This window comes from Theobroma umbraticum, unplaced genomic scaffold (genome assembly GCF_002168275.2).
Source record: "Theobroma umbraticum cultivar Fairchild unplaced genomic scaffold, ASM216827v3 scaffold_30.0, whole genome shotgun sequence".
In the NCBI taxonomy this organism is placed as follows: Eukaryota; Viridiplantae; Streptophyta; class Magnoliopsida; order Malvales; family Malvaceae; genus Theobroma; species Theobroma umbraticum.
In genome coordinates, this window is record NW_018397254.1 from 14785248 (window position 1) to 14799610 (window position 14363).

Here is a 14363-nt window from a genome sequence, read left to right on the forward strand (position 1 = left end):
AACCTCAATTGGTATCCAATAAGCTCTATTAGCCACCATATCCAAGTATGGGGTGTTACAATGTTTGTGTAATTCTTAAATTTTTTTCAGCTTTCTGCTTCAAGGTCGACTATAGACACACTAGGATTGATTATGACTATGCAATCTTTAAGATTTCCACTCATTTTGCCTTTGGATCGACTTGAGCTTTTCTAGAATTGACTCTTGATTTGTGTCTTGAAGATTTCTTTACTTTTTGGCACCTCTCTTTAGCTATTTCTTCCTTGCCTTTTTCCTATAATCAAATAATAATTGAAGACATGTGTGGTCTTTATTTACTTAGCTAAATACACATTGTTTGAAAGTTTTTATGATATTTTCTAATGATACATGGCTTTTCAAACAATTTTTGTGACTTTAAAGGATGAAAAATATGATTGAGATAATTTCAAATGCTTAACATTAAAGTTAAGATATTGTACAATTTTTGTCAAATGATTTTGAAAGTTTTTGTGTTATTTTCTAATGATGCATGGCTTTTCAAATAATCTTGTGACTTTAAGGGATGAAAAATATGATTGAGACAATTTCAAATGCTTAACATTAAAGTTAAGATATCGTGCAATTTTTATCAAATCAAAACATAATGTAACTCAAGGCTAACAATGATAAAGTCAATCTATTTTAAAAACTACTCCTTGTATCTTGCTCCCCTTCTCTTTGCTTATTATGTTTTATACTTACATTTTTAAAATTCATGTTTTAGTTCTTAGATTTGCAATTAGGTAGATCCTTGAGAATGATGAAGTCTTTCCCATTCTTTCGGTACGTATTGGTGAAAGACATCCGGTAAGTGTTACCCTTGTTTCTTGTCCACTCTATTGTTGTGTCTTCTTTTATTTTGAATATGTTCTATGGAAATACATTTTGTAAGTTAGCCAAGGTTGGCTTGTTTGTATTACAACGTATTGTGAACATCCACATGATGAATGACTTGAGCACAATGACTGTGTATTGATTGTTCAAGTTGAGACATGAAGCACATGTAATGAAATACATATTTATGTCTACTTTGAGATGAACTCCCTTATTGCATTGTCAATTGTTATATCATGTCAACAATGTGTATAAGGCTTGCTTGCATCAAATGGGCTTGCCTATTTAGGCCCTTACATCGATCATCACTCAGGATTGGATTATGAAATCATAACTTTATGGCTCTAATGACTAACTTACCATGTTAATTAATTAGCCTTTTTATCTTTAGCCTTACTACTTTTTATTTTGAATCTACCATCTTCAAGGTTAAGCATAATATAAGGATAAACCACCTAAGCACTTAAGCACACATATTAGACTAAAATGATAATGTTTTGTTATCATGAAAAATAATATGGAGTCAAAACAATATGGATAAAAAATGAAATTAATATCATGAGGTGTCATTTAGAAATAATGTCATGGTAATGTATTGAAGTATGTGGTGTAGTCATAAAGGCAGCTTTGTTATTATGCCATTGTAGTTCAAGAATTTTCATCATTTATATCATGTAGCTTTTAGGGACATTTTCATCGTTTATGTTATATAGTTTTAGCGACTTTGTCATCAAGTTGTATGTCACATAGAATTGAAATGTTATTAAAACCTTCAAGGATCTTTCATTTATGTAAATATTGCCTTTTTACTTCCTTTTATGTTATGTTTTATTTTTTATATTCAATTTAATTGCAACATACTAATGATCAATAACCCATCCAAGATTCCCAACCCACCTACATCTCTTAAGATGCATGCATGACAGAATAGAAGAGAACTGTTCATAAGTGCATGAGTTAGTAAGTAAAAAAGAGGTGTACTTTTGATTTAAAGCTCTAATCTAATTGATCCAAAGTAGAATAAAACACTAAATTTATCTTAGGGTGGATAGGAAGTTTGATTCCTTATTTATTTTGTACTAAACTCTTTGAACTAAATTCTTTAGTAATGATGAAACTTTTGCCTTTATATACTTACCTAAATAGCTTTCAATTTTGACATAAACTTTTGATGGCTACCCAAAATCATGTTTAAATGGCATTATTCCAAATCTAATTAAAGTCTGAATTTGTAAGAGTTAAAGGTGACACTTGTGCTACTTATATAGAAAGGATCAATATTTGATTGTATATAGTTTTATACATTGTCAGCTCTTTAAATGCCGCTATTTCATTAATGTGGTAAAATTAAAAATCTTAAAGACTTAAACTTAAATATTAAAAAGTTTTTAATAATTAGTTAAATAAAAAATAAAAAAATTCTTTCTTTCTCTTCGTAACTTCCTCACAATGTTCCTTCATTGTTCCCTTCTTCTTTATCGCTCTCTAGCTCTATTATCTTCTTCTCCCCATCCTTTTCTTCTTTTTCTTCCATTAAAATCAAATTTGGCAAAATTGTTCAACTTCAAGAGATTTCAAGATAATTTTTATAATTTTTACTTATTGACTTTGGTGATATATTTTTTAAGTGATTTTACAATTGATTTAGGGTCATAATGTGATAATCAATTGTTCTTTTTCTCAAATAAATAAATTAGGGTTTTATTTTTAGTTTGACTTATGGTTATAACATGATACCATTAAAGGCAAATGATAAAAATGGTAAAAGTATTTAACTAACATCAACTTAATATCAAATTAAAATTCTAATAGAAATTGTGACAATTTTTTCAAAATTTTTCCAACACTGATTTTATCCCACAATCACAACTTAAGAAAAGATTCTTTATCACAATTGGTGGTCAAATTAGCCAGTTGCCCACCCTATTTGGTTTTAATGCTAACCAACAAAAGAATTACAGCCTTGTAGAACAACAAAGCATTTTGATTCAAGAGTACTTTTTCTCTCTTTTTTTCTCAACAAAAAGAAAATTTCCATATCAAATTCTTCTCTTAGGGTTTCAATAGACTCTTTCTTAAGAATTCAATAAGATTTTAGTTTAGATGTCTACGGAAGAATAAGAAAAGAAGGCAAAAGAGGTTTTGGGAAAAAGTGAAATCTTTTAATTTTTAATTTTAATAGAAGAAGAAGAAAAGGAGGTGAAGATGGTGTTAAAGAGATAAAAAGCAATAATCAAATGTTGTGAAGGCGTTGGAGAGAGAAAAAAAAAGAGATTTTTCTAGTTAATTTATTATTAACAATTTTTTAATAGTTAATATAATAATAATATTTAAGGGGATATAGGATAGAATAAAAAAGCAACTTTGTAATATTTAAGTTTAAGTCTTTAGAGACTTTTAGTTTTACCTGATTAATGAGGTAGCAACATTTGGTGAGCTGACAATGTATAGCTTTTATACAATATTAGTGTATCAATTATAAATTCATATAAGAAACCTGAGAAAGCTATACAGATAAAAATAAATAAATTCAAATATAAATTTTTTATGAAATAATAAATCAAATATGAAAATATTAAAAAAATAGTTCTTAATTAAGCTCAAATTTTGAATATAAAGTTGAGAAAGCATTTTAATTTTTGTTAATAAATTATTTTTAATGCATTTGTAGCCATTGAAATCTATATTATATATAAAAAGAAGCTACAGCGGGCTTCCAGTTGTGTCAATGTTTCTGACCTCTCTTATTGACACATGGCCCATTTTTAAGGGATTTTGGGGATGTTTTTGGTGGGTTTGGTTTCATTTAGAGTTGCGGGCAAGGGATTTTTTCTTTGAGCATCAGAAGTCAGAAAAGGTACGATGGTTTTTGGTTCATTGGGAATTAAAGCTCAAAGTGATTTTGTATGGTTGAGAAATCTTGCGGTTTGAAATGTTGGCATGTTTCCTTCATTGGGCTCATTGTACTACTTCCTTCTCTACCTTAGTGTTATCGTTCTTGTTGGGGTTTCTTAACTTTCTCGAATTTGTTTTTCTTTTTGGCCAGTCGGTGTCCTTCGTCGTTCGTGTTTGCTTACTCTCGATGTTGCTCTTGGTTTGTGTTTGTGTTCGTAAAAAAAGTTGAAGCTCAACGTTTTTCAATTGATACTTTCGTTTTGAGAATCTTTCTAGATGTGTTCGTTACATATTTGTGCTTTTGTCACAAAGAGATTCTTGATCACAAAAACTTTTGGTTTCAATTGTCTAGTTTTTGAATCCTATGAATAAAGTACCTAAACCTAAAATCAAGTTTCTTTCATGGAAACCTAGCTTTGTTTCATGATTTTGTTTTGCTTGCTTCACTTTGTCAATTTTTTTTGGATTTATTCTTTTTTGTTTGTTTGCTCTTGTTTTTCATAGGTCCAAAATTTTCATTTTATGGTTTTCTGTGTTTGTAGGGTCTTGTCGTTTTGTGTTGTGGGTTGATTGGTCTTTATTTGGATAGCGAGAAAAGGTGCTTTGTTTTCAACCTTCTTCCTTTCACAGTTGATTCTCAAATGATTCTAACTTATTTTCGTTTCTAGGTATTATATTGTTTTCATTCTTTTTTACAATTTCTAAGTTGTTTGATCAGCTTACCTTTGAAGTTGAAACTTTTATTGGTAGGAGTTATATCTTTAACACTTTTAAGTTATATCTTGATTTGGAAATATAAGTTATGTGGCTTGAAGTCTATTGTTGTAATGCTGTGAACTAGACCTGGAGATCCTTACATTGAGATATTAAATAGCAAAAGGAAATGATATGGTCTTATGGCATGTTATGAAGGAAGATCTTTATTTTTTCCTAAGAAAGGGATCCCAATAATGGTTGCCATCCAAGTAGAAAAGTTATTAAGTTTTTTGAGTTCCAACAACCAGTTTTTCCATTATAAGAGAGCATTTTAGTTGGACAATGCGATTTTATTTTTGAAAAAAATTACTATAATTCATTAGGAGGATGAAACATTAATACATGACCATAAACATTTTAGTTGTTCTCCATATATTATCTGTTTGACTATTGTTTGCAAAATAATTAAATATTGCATTTCATAAATTTGTAGACTTTCATTGTTTTAGAGCTCCATACAACTCATTTTGAAAGATGATGCTGCACAAATGAGATTGGTTGTGTTTGGTAGGCGAGAAGAGAAGTTCGTAGGAGCGACTATCATGAAACTCGTAGCTATCAACACTATCTATCACATGAAATTGCCTGGACCTGTTAAGGCTTTGCTCAACCAAACAAGAACTTTTATAATAGGTCTCACTTTAAGAGGGATTAAGATAAGAATTGCAAACTATAAAATGTTTGATTGTGATGAGATAGCAAATCAACAACCCACCACTCCAACTTTTAATAGTTTCTCTGGATCATCAACACCCCATCAACAATTCAGCAACCAAAAGAGCAATCTTTGCCATCACCAGACATCACACAAGTGGCCAAAGAACTTTTCTCAGAGAGCACACCTCAAAAACATCCTCATACCAACCAGGAGGAAGAGTTGCCCACCAAAAATATAAAATCAGGTTTAGTTTACATCATTGCATCTTCCATTATGTTTTTAATTGAAATGTAGATAAAACTTATGTTCTTTTGTTTCAATACAAAGGACACTCCAAACTTACCCCTTCAAGAAAACATGGTTGAAGCTAAAGCTTTTAGTGAATCTCCTGTTGTAAAGAGACATTGAAATCTGTTTGCCAACAACATGTAAAATGTCTCATCTTTTTGTTTCGAGGCTGCATGTTTACTTACACATTATCGCTCTATCTGTGGTATATGCTTAAAATGCTGGCAATATAGTAATAGATTATGTTAACTATAGGGCATGTATTTTGTAATATCATGACATCAAAACTCAATCAAATTCAGTCTCAATAAGAGATGAAACAGGTTTATATTTTGTAAAGCCTTGCCAAAATCTCAAGCTGCATTTTGTTTACAAGCAATAGCTTTTGTTATTATGCTAACAATAAATGTATAAAATTATAAACAATAATCATATAGTCTTAGATTTTTGCAGCGCACTTGATGTATGTAATTTTAATTGTAAAAGCTTTGATCATTCCTTATTCATAAAAAATTTTAAAAATAAAAAAAATTATAAATATAATTACTAAAACAAATTTATTATTAAAATATGCAACGCACCAGTTTATCGTTGGTTCTTTTAAAAAAGAACATATAATAAATTAATGAAGTTGAAAGCCCTAAAAATACAAAAAGGAAACTTAATTTCGTTAGCGCAAGCAAACTGATGGCACCCAACTTGCAGCAGCCCAGGATGTGATAAAAATTCAGAGTTTCACACGCAAGAGAAAATCTGGGCCAGTCCTCACAAAACGGCAAAAAAAATCTCTCATCACAGCTGATTAAGCAGTGCAAGAAACACAAGAAAAAAAAAAATCGAAGCAAACCAAGTGAGACACGGAGCCATACCAAAAGCGCCACGTATGCTCTTCCCAAGCCACATCCAATCTCTCTAAAACTTCCCCCGCTCGGAGCTCAGCATTTGCCAATTCCTCTCCCTGGCTTTGCCCCTTTCTCTACGCCACAGCGGCCCAGAGCTTGCCTTTAGTCATCTCATTTTGTTTCTCTCTGTTTCTCTAATATTCATCCAAAGCCTCTACGTCAAAGGTAATTTTCTGCTTTGTGTGGATGGTTGTACTCAATTCCTGAGAAAAATGTAGTGTTTGCCTGAGAATTAGGATGCATTATCTTGAGACTTTTTTTTTTTTTTTTGATATAATAGTTAGTACAATATTCTGAATGAGGATTTTTAGTGATTGGCTTGGTGGGTCTATCTTTTACTTTCTTGCTATGACTGTAACTCGTTTTCTGAATTACATTTTCTTTGTGAAAAGCTGGCTGAGTAACAAGTCAATCAAATGGGTTTTCTATGATTCAAGTTTTGAGAAGAAAGCTCCATTTTCTTTTCTTTTTCTGGTTGTCGCAGTGAATTTGGTGGCCACAAGGTTGATAATGAGTTGAAAGAAAGGTGACTTATATGATGGTACAAATACATTCCAAACACATATCAGTGTTATTCTCTTTAGCTTATCCTCTGGGTAGTTGAACTGAGCCTGTTCAATTTTCAGAAAATAACAATATATTTGTTTTTTCCCTTTATTTTGCTCATATTGAACCTATGCGTTCATATACACTTATGGACTTGAATAGTTAACGTAATTGCATTTTTCTTTTTTTTTCGGATACAAGTGCTTTTCTTCCAACTGCCTTAAATCATTAGTTATGTTCACTTATTCACCCTGCCATTGCATGTTCTTTTCTTTTGCTGTGTAGATGGCAGCATCATCAGCATGCCTGCTAGGGAATGGTCTGTCTACTCACACAACAAAGCCAAAGTTGAGCAAAGAATTCAATGGCCGGAATATTTTCTTTACCTCCAGCCTCACATCATTGGGTAGGACATCAAAAGCTGTCCTTGTAAAGGCATCTTTAGAACAGAAACACCATGAAGGAAGAAGAGGGTTCTTAAAGTTGTTGCTTGGAAGTGGGGGAATCGGAGTTCCTGCTTTATTAGGAAGTGGTAGAGCATATGCTGATGAGCAAGGAGTTTCTTCCTCAAGAATGTCCTATTCTAGGTTCTTGGAGTATTTGGACAAGGATAGGGTTAAAAAAGTGGATTTGTTTGAAAATGGGACGATAGCTATTGTGGAGGCTGTCTCTCCTGAATTGGGAAACCGTGTTCAACGAGTTCGTGTGCAGTTACCAGGACTCAGCCAGGAGCTTCTTCAGAAGTTTAGGGAGAAGAACATTGACTTTGCTGCCCATAATGCTCAAGAAGACTCTGGTTCTCTGTTATTTAACTTGATTGGCAATCTGGCATTCCCACTAATCTTGATTGGAGGGCTGTTCCTTCTTTCAAGGAGATCATCTGGAGGAATGGGTGGTCCTGGTGGGCCTGGCTTTCCTCTTGCCTTCGGTCAATCAAAAGCAAAGTTTCAGATGGAACCTAACACTGGTGTGACGTTTGATGATGTTGCTGGAGTTGATGAAGCAAAGCAGGATTTCATGGAGGTTGTGGAGTTCCTAAAGAAGCCAGAGAGATTTACTGCAGTTGGGGCTCGCATCCCTAAAGGTGTTCTTCTTGTTGGCCCTCCTGGAACTGGAAAGACTCTTCTGGCCAAGGCAATTGCTGGTGAAGCTGGTGTGCCATTCTTCTCCATTTCTGGTTCTGAGTTTGTTGAAATGTTTGTTGGTGTTGGTGCCTCTCGAGTTCGTGATCTTTTCAAGAAGGCCAAGGAGAATGCCCCCTGTATTGTCTTTGTGGATGAAATTGATGCTGTTGGACGGCAAAGAGGAACTGGTATAGGTGGTGGGAACGATGAAAGGGAGCAAACTCTTAACCAGCTTTTGACTGAAATGGATGGTTTTGAGGGTAACACAGGTATCATTGTAATAGCAGCAACTAACCGGGCAGATATTCTTGATTCTGCCTTGTTGAGGCCAGGACGGTTTGATAGACAGGTGAGAATTGATAATCGTGTTGTTATCAGTCTAATAACCTAGACAAAGACATACTCAACATGAGGCTTTATTGCAGGTTACTGTTGATGTTCCAGATATCAGAGGAAGAACAGAGATACTAAAGGTTCATGGAAGCAATAAGAAGTTTGATGCTGATGTATCACTTGATGTTATAGCCATGAGAACACCTGGTTTTAGTGGAGCAGATCTTGCAAATCTGTTAAATGAGGCTGCTATATTGGCTGGCCGACGTGGCAAGACTGCGATTTCATCTAAAGAGATTGATGATTCAATAGATAGGATTGTGGCTGGAATGGAGGGAACAGTTATGACAGATGGGAAGAGCAAAAGCTTGGTTGCGTACCATGAGGTTGGCCATGCCATTTGTGGGTGAGTGAGATAAGAGCATCTTAATTTTCTTTTGCTGTTTCTATTTCTAAATCTTTTTCTATGTTGGAGCATTGGATTTCCAAAGCCTTGTTCCTTCTAAGATTAAATTTCATTTTCCTTGTTACTATATTCTGTTTTATAACTAATTGACCTTATCATGTAAGATTCTCATCAAAGGTATGTGAGACCTAGTGCAACTGTACACAATATAATAATGCAGAGAAATTGTTTTAATAGTCAATTGAAAATTTTCATTTGTAAATAAACAAACATAGATCATGTTTTGTCACAAAAATGGGAAAACATTCTAAAATCACACAAAGTACTATGATCTTTTGAACTTGTGTAACTTTTACATTTTCACGTTATTTAAATGCCAGAGTGTGTTGTTTGACTTCGGTGTAAAACTTTCCTGTTCATAGGTGGGCTGTTTTCATGCTTAGGCCTAATATTACTAAAAGCATTATTATGTTATTGGGTTATAAGGCATGACCGTTTGGTTGTGAACATTTAAGTTTCGGGCCCTATGATGTATTTGGTGGGACAATAATGAAATCCTGTGGTGCTCCTAGACCATTAATTGCCTATCTGGGATATTTAGGAAACTGAGATTGGTGTTGTGATTATGGTTGGTGCCAGTTATATTCCTAAAATTCTAATGATTTAATTGTTGTCAAGTTTGTTGGTAGAAATATTTTTATATTATATATGAACATTGCCCATGTTTCTTTGCTTGCTAGTGTTTTTCTGATCCTCACTGTTTGTCCATCATCTACCCTTAAGTGACTTTTTTCGCCTCGCATTATGCATGCTTGTTAATATTATCTGTTAATAATATGTGCTCTATTGTAGTATGACTATTTGAGAAACTTATAGATTGTGATTTCTTCATGCCACAGAACTTTGACACCAGGTCATGATCCTGTTCAAAAGGTCACCCTGATTCCACGTGGCCAGGCCCGTGGTCTTACCTGGTTCATTCCTTCAGATGACCCCACCCTAATATCCAAGCAACAACTCTTTGCAAGAATTGTTGGTGGACTTGGTGGCAGGGCTGCAGAGGAAGTCATCTTTGGTGAGCCTGAGGTGACAACAGGTGCAGTTGGTGATTTGCAGCAGATTACTGGTTTGGCTAAACAGGTGATTTGACATTCCTGATTATCCACTTCAAGCAGAATTTCTAACATCTGTCAAATTCACTCATAGTTCAATGCCTCTTACGGATTCTTATTAGAATTCAGCATGCTGACTACATAACTGCATGTCTAAATTTTCTTAAGAGAGTGTATTCTGTTATTTATAAGAACAATGCTTAATCATCACTGAGCCAGTGGCTTAGTGGTTGGTGCTTGTGTCTAGCTTATAGTTTAGGCAGCTTTTGTTGGATTACCTGCATATTTTTATATCCTGTATGGCCCTCTCTGGCGGCCATTTCATTCGGTTGGGGGAAACATATATGCTTAATCTCCCCAATCAAAATTGTCTTGCGTTCAAAATTGTATTGCGTACATTCCTTACCAATGTAGTTTGCTAACATTGTGAATTGATCTCCCTGCAGATGGTGGTGACTTTTGGAATGTCTGAAATTGGCCCATGGTCCCTTATGGACTCATCAGCCCAAAGTGCAGATGTCATCATGAGAATGATGGCAAGGAATTCAATGTCAGAAAAACTGGCTGAAGATATCGATGCCGCTGTCAAGAGGCTATCGGACAGAGCTTATGAAGTTGCATTAAGTCACATAAGGAACAACCGTGAGGCAATTGACAAGATCGTAGAAGTCCTTCTTGAGAAGGAAACAATGACCGGGGATGAATTCAGGGCAATCCTTTCAGAGTTTGTCGAAATCCCATCTGAGAATCGGGTCCTTCCTTCAGTACCCTCTCCGGTCTCTGTTTAAGCAGAGCATAACAAGTTGTACACGTAGTTCTCTCTTTATACTACACCCTGAATCGTAGAAATGTATGTGTTATTAGGAATGAATAATAATTTGAATTTATGAATGAGAAAGTGGTATAGGTTTTTAGCCTCTATTAATGGCGTAAATTCTACAGTTTTGGCCTTGTACCATGCTACCCTGCTCCACAAGCATCATAAGAGGAGATGGACTTGCTAGAAATGGGCTGCCTCTCTCATATTTACCCAAAAAAAAAAAAAAGAAAAGAAAAGTTAAGATTAAATTCTTTTTATAGAAGAAAGGATATCGGATTGTTTAGAGAGGAAAATGACTTAAAAGAGGAAAGGATGAGATTGTTTGGAGAGGGAAACGACTTGTGGAGGAAGGGATACGATTGCATTGAGAGGATAATTTCTCTTTATAAGGCTTCTTCTGCCTTGCTCGTCGAGTTTCTTTTATAGGTAAATTTGTTTCTTCATGCTCTGATAGTAGTAAATTTGATTTTTCTACCATGTTTAATGCTATGAAAAAATTATTTCATTTTCGATTAACTTGTCCGCAATTGAATTTCACTTCTTTCTCTTTATGTCATTTTTGTAGTAAATTGAGATCAGGTGGGTATTAATTTTTTGGTTTTTATATTAAAATTTGCATTTGTATTGATTATATATATGAAATTCGGTTGTTATGGATCGGTTGATTCTTGGTTTTTATTTGTATGTTTATTTTTATAGTAAATAAGTGTTGGGTGAATATTAATGTTTTGGTTTTATATTTGGAATTTATATTTTGTTTTGGAGTTTTAAAATTTGGTATTTTTGAAAAATTTTGTATTTGTCTTGGAGCTATAAAATTTGGTATTTTATAGTAAAATACTTTTTGTTACATATAACTTATAAATTTTCTTGTACATATAAAATGTATTTAGATCTCAAATATATCAATATATATCAACTCTATTTTTTATGTCTAAAATTCATTAACACACAAAAATTCACCTATGAAATTAAAAAGAAAAAAAAGTTGAATTCAACGTTGGGTGTAATGTCCTTGTTTTAAGGAGCCCGGTTAGATATATGGATTCCCTTGAAAAATTAGACTTTAATATATAACCGGTCGGGCATTTGGGTAGTGATTCAAGTAAGAGTAAGAAATTGTATGGGTAGGTATTGTCCTGGCAGTTACTTAAGTTTCTCTTCTTCCTTCCGTTTTCTGTCGGCAATAGCCGCCTGTGAATCTGCTTCTGACTTCACCTCAGAACTCACCCGTCTCTGCTCCAAAGGACTCACAAAACAAGCCTTTGATAGGTTCCATCCTCAAATATGGGCAGAGCCATCCGTCTTTTCCCTCCTCATCCAATCTTGCATACCCCAAAACTCACTTTCTCTTGGAAAACAGCTTCATTCATTAGTTATCACATCTGGGTCTTCAAAGGACAGGTTTATATCAAATCACTTACTAAACATGTACTCCAAATTCGGAAACTTACGGACAGCTGTTTCCTTGTATGGTGTTATGGTTAGGAAGAATATCATGTCTTGTAACATTTTGATCAATGGACATGTCCAAGTTGGTAACCTGGAAGGTGCCAGAAAGTTGTTTGGTGAAATGCCTCGCAGAAATCTTGCCACGTGGAATGCTATGGTCGGAGGTTTTATCGAGTTCGAGTTTAATGAGGAGGGACTTAATTTGTTTAGAGAAATGCATTTTTTGGGGTTCATGCCGGATGACTTCACTCTTTCTACTGTTCTTAGAGGGTGTGCTGGTTTGAAAGCTCTGCTTGAAGGGAGGCAAGTTCATTGTTATGTGATGAAATGCGGGTTTGAGTTTCATTTGGTTGTTGGGAATTCTTTGGCTCATATGTATATGAAGAGTGGACGTCTGGGGGAAGGGGAAAGGGTGATGAAATCATTGCCGATTCAGAATGTGGTTGCTTGGAATACTCTCATTGCAGGAAACGCTCACAATGGCTACTCTGAGAGTGTGTTAAATCTTTATTGTATGATGAAAATGGCTGGAGTTAGACCTGATAAGATTACATTTGTTAGCGTGATTAGTTCATGTTCAGAGTTGGCAACATTAGGACAAGGCCAGCAGATTCATGTTGATGTGGTTAAAACTGGTGCTAGTTCGGTTGTTGGTGTAATAAGTTCCTTAATTAGCATGTATTCAAGGTGTGGTTGCTTGGGAGATTCTATTAAAGTTTTCTTGGAATGTGAAGAAGCAGATCTTGTCGTATGGAGCTCAATGATTGCTGCATATGGGTTTCATGGACGAGGAGTGGAAGCTGTTGAGTTGTTTGAGCAGATTGAGCAGGAAGAATTGGGGCCAAATGACGTCACTTTCTTGAGCTTGCTTTATGCTTGCAGTCACTGTGGGTTTAAAGATAAAGGACTCGAGTTCTTTAACTTGATGACAGAGAAGTATGGAGTAAAGCCTAGACTAGAGCACTATACATGCATTGTTGACTTACTTGGTCGCTTTGGCTGTTTGGATGAAGCAGAGGCTATGATAAGGTCAATTCCTGTGAAAGCAGATGCCATCATATGGAAAACTTTGTTATCTGCATGTAAGATCCACAAGAATGCAGACATGGCAAGAAGAATAGCTGAAGAAGTGCTTAAGCTTGATCCTGAGGATTCAGCTTCCTATGTACTCCTGTCAAACATTCATGCTTCCGCTGAAAGGTGGCAGGATGTTTCTGAGGTAAGAAAAGCCATGAGAAATAAGGGAGTGAAGAAAGAGCCCGGTATAAGTTGGTTGGAAATCAAGAATCAAGTTCATCAGTTTTCCATGGGTGATAAATCGCATCCAGAATCGGAGGAGATTGATATATATTTGAAAGAGCTAACTGCAGAGATGAAGTTACACGGTTATGTGCCTGACACTGGGTCTGTTCTGCATGACATGGCTAATGAGGAAAAAGAATACAACTTGACTCACCATAGCGAGAAGATGGCTATTGCTTTCGCTCTAAAGAATACTCCTGCTGGTGCTCCAATAAGGGTGATGAAGAACTTGCGGGTCTGCAGTGATTGCCATGTTGCTATTAAGATCATATCAGAGATCAAAAATAGAGAAATTATTGTACGAGATGCGAGTAGATTTCATCATTTCAAAAATGGGAAATGTTCTTGCTCAGATTATTGGTAAGAGGGGTTCCCCTGGTGGTCGCATGTCTCTGGAAGCAAATTAGTTAATCAGTTAATCGTTTAATTTGAGCAAATAATTTATGAGAATACGAGTTAATCAATTAACTTTGAAAGGTAATTGATTAATCGGGAACAAATTTGTATTTCTTGAATGTTTGAAACCGGCTTTTAATTTTTAAAGGTTGCGTAACTTTACAGAGAGAGATTCTTTCTTGAATGGGTGTGTAAAGCAAAGGCTTATAAATACTCCCTAGTAGCCTTAAAGACATAATATTGTAATCAATCATTCAAAAACTCTTATCGTTCTTCATGTTGCATACAATTTTCTGAATTGGTTTAAGTATGTACAAGTGAATCTCAGAAGTGAAGTCTTTGATTCCCTTTTCTGAGTCGTTATATCCTGGGGATAATGTTTCCATGAGTCCATTTACATCTTATCAGGGAAACTATTACCCTTAAGAAAGCTTGTTGGAAGTGCCCTGTTAAGTTTCTTCTCTCTATCTTGGTTGCACACATACATGCACACATAACTACACACACATACATACATA

At 34.8% G+C, this 14363-nt stretch overlaps 2 protein-coding genes across 6 annotated transcripts; both read left to right on the forward strand.

The window, feature by feature from the left end:
* The first annotated feature begins 3575 nt into the window (after positions 1-3575).
* FTSH8 (FTSH protease 8) lies at positions 3576-10796 on the forward strand. Of its 4 annotated transcripts, XM_021444062.1 has the most exons (6): positions 6158-6519; positions 6792-6895; positions 7186-8373; positions 8450-8763; positions 9663-9903; positions 10322-10796. In XM_021444062.1, exons 2-6 carry the CDS (start codon positions 6890-6892, stop codon positions 10661-10663), a joined length of 2091 nt encoding a protein of 696 aa, XP_021299737.1. In that variant the 5' UTR covers positions 6158-6519; positions 6792-6889; the 3' UTR covers positions 10664-10796. The 4 variants fall into 4 exon arrangements, with proteins under 4 accessions (XP_021299729.1, XP_021299753.1, XP_021299737.1 ...); XM_021444054.1 differs by lacking the exons at positions 6158-6519; positions 6792-6895 and adding an exon at positions 3576-3712; XM_021444078.2 differs by lacking the exons at positions 6158-6519; positions 6792-6895 and adding an exon at positions 4312-4348.
* Positions 10797-10939: 143 nt separating this feature from the next.
* Positions 10940-14143, forward strand: LOC110428288 (pentatricopeptide (PPR) repeat protein). 2 transcript variants are annotated; one of them, XM_021444099.2, is made up of 2 exons: positions 10940-11121; positions 12184-14142. In XM_021444099.2, the coding sequence occupies exon 2, from the start codon at positions 12194-12196 to the stop codon at positions 13811-13813; it is 1620 nt and encodes a 539-aa protein (XP_021299774.1). In that variant the 5' UTR covers positions 10940-11121; positions 12184-12193; the 3' UTR covers positions 13814-14142. The 2 variants fall into 2 exon arrangements, with proteins under 2 accessions (XP_021299774.1, XP_021299765.1); XM_021444090.2 differs by lacking the exon at positions 10940-11121 and having other exon boundaries at positions 11564-14143.
* Positions 14144-14363: the final 220 nt, after the last annotated feature.

Bases quoted from the DNA above. Each gene is read 5' to 3' on its own strand.
- FTSH8 (XM_021444054.1), top strand. From the start codon at position 3,584: ATGTTTCTGACCTCTCTTATTGACACATGGCCCATTTTTAAGGGATTT. The intron at 8,374-8,449 runs GTGAGAATTGAT...GCTTTATTGCAG, and splicing joins CAGGACGGTTTGATAGACAG to GTTACTGTTGATGTTCCAGA. The intron at 8,764-9,662 runs GTGAGTGAGATA...TTCATGCCACAG, and splicing joins GTTGGCCATGCCATTTGTGG to AACTTTGACACCAGGTCATG.
- LOC110428288 (XM_021444090.2), top strand. From the start codon at position 11,819: ATGGGTAGGTATTGTCCTGGCAGTTACTTAAGTTTCTCTTCTTCCTTC.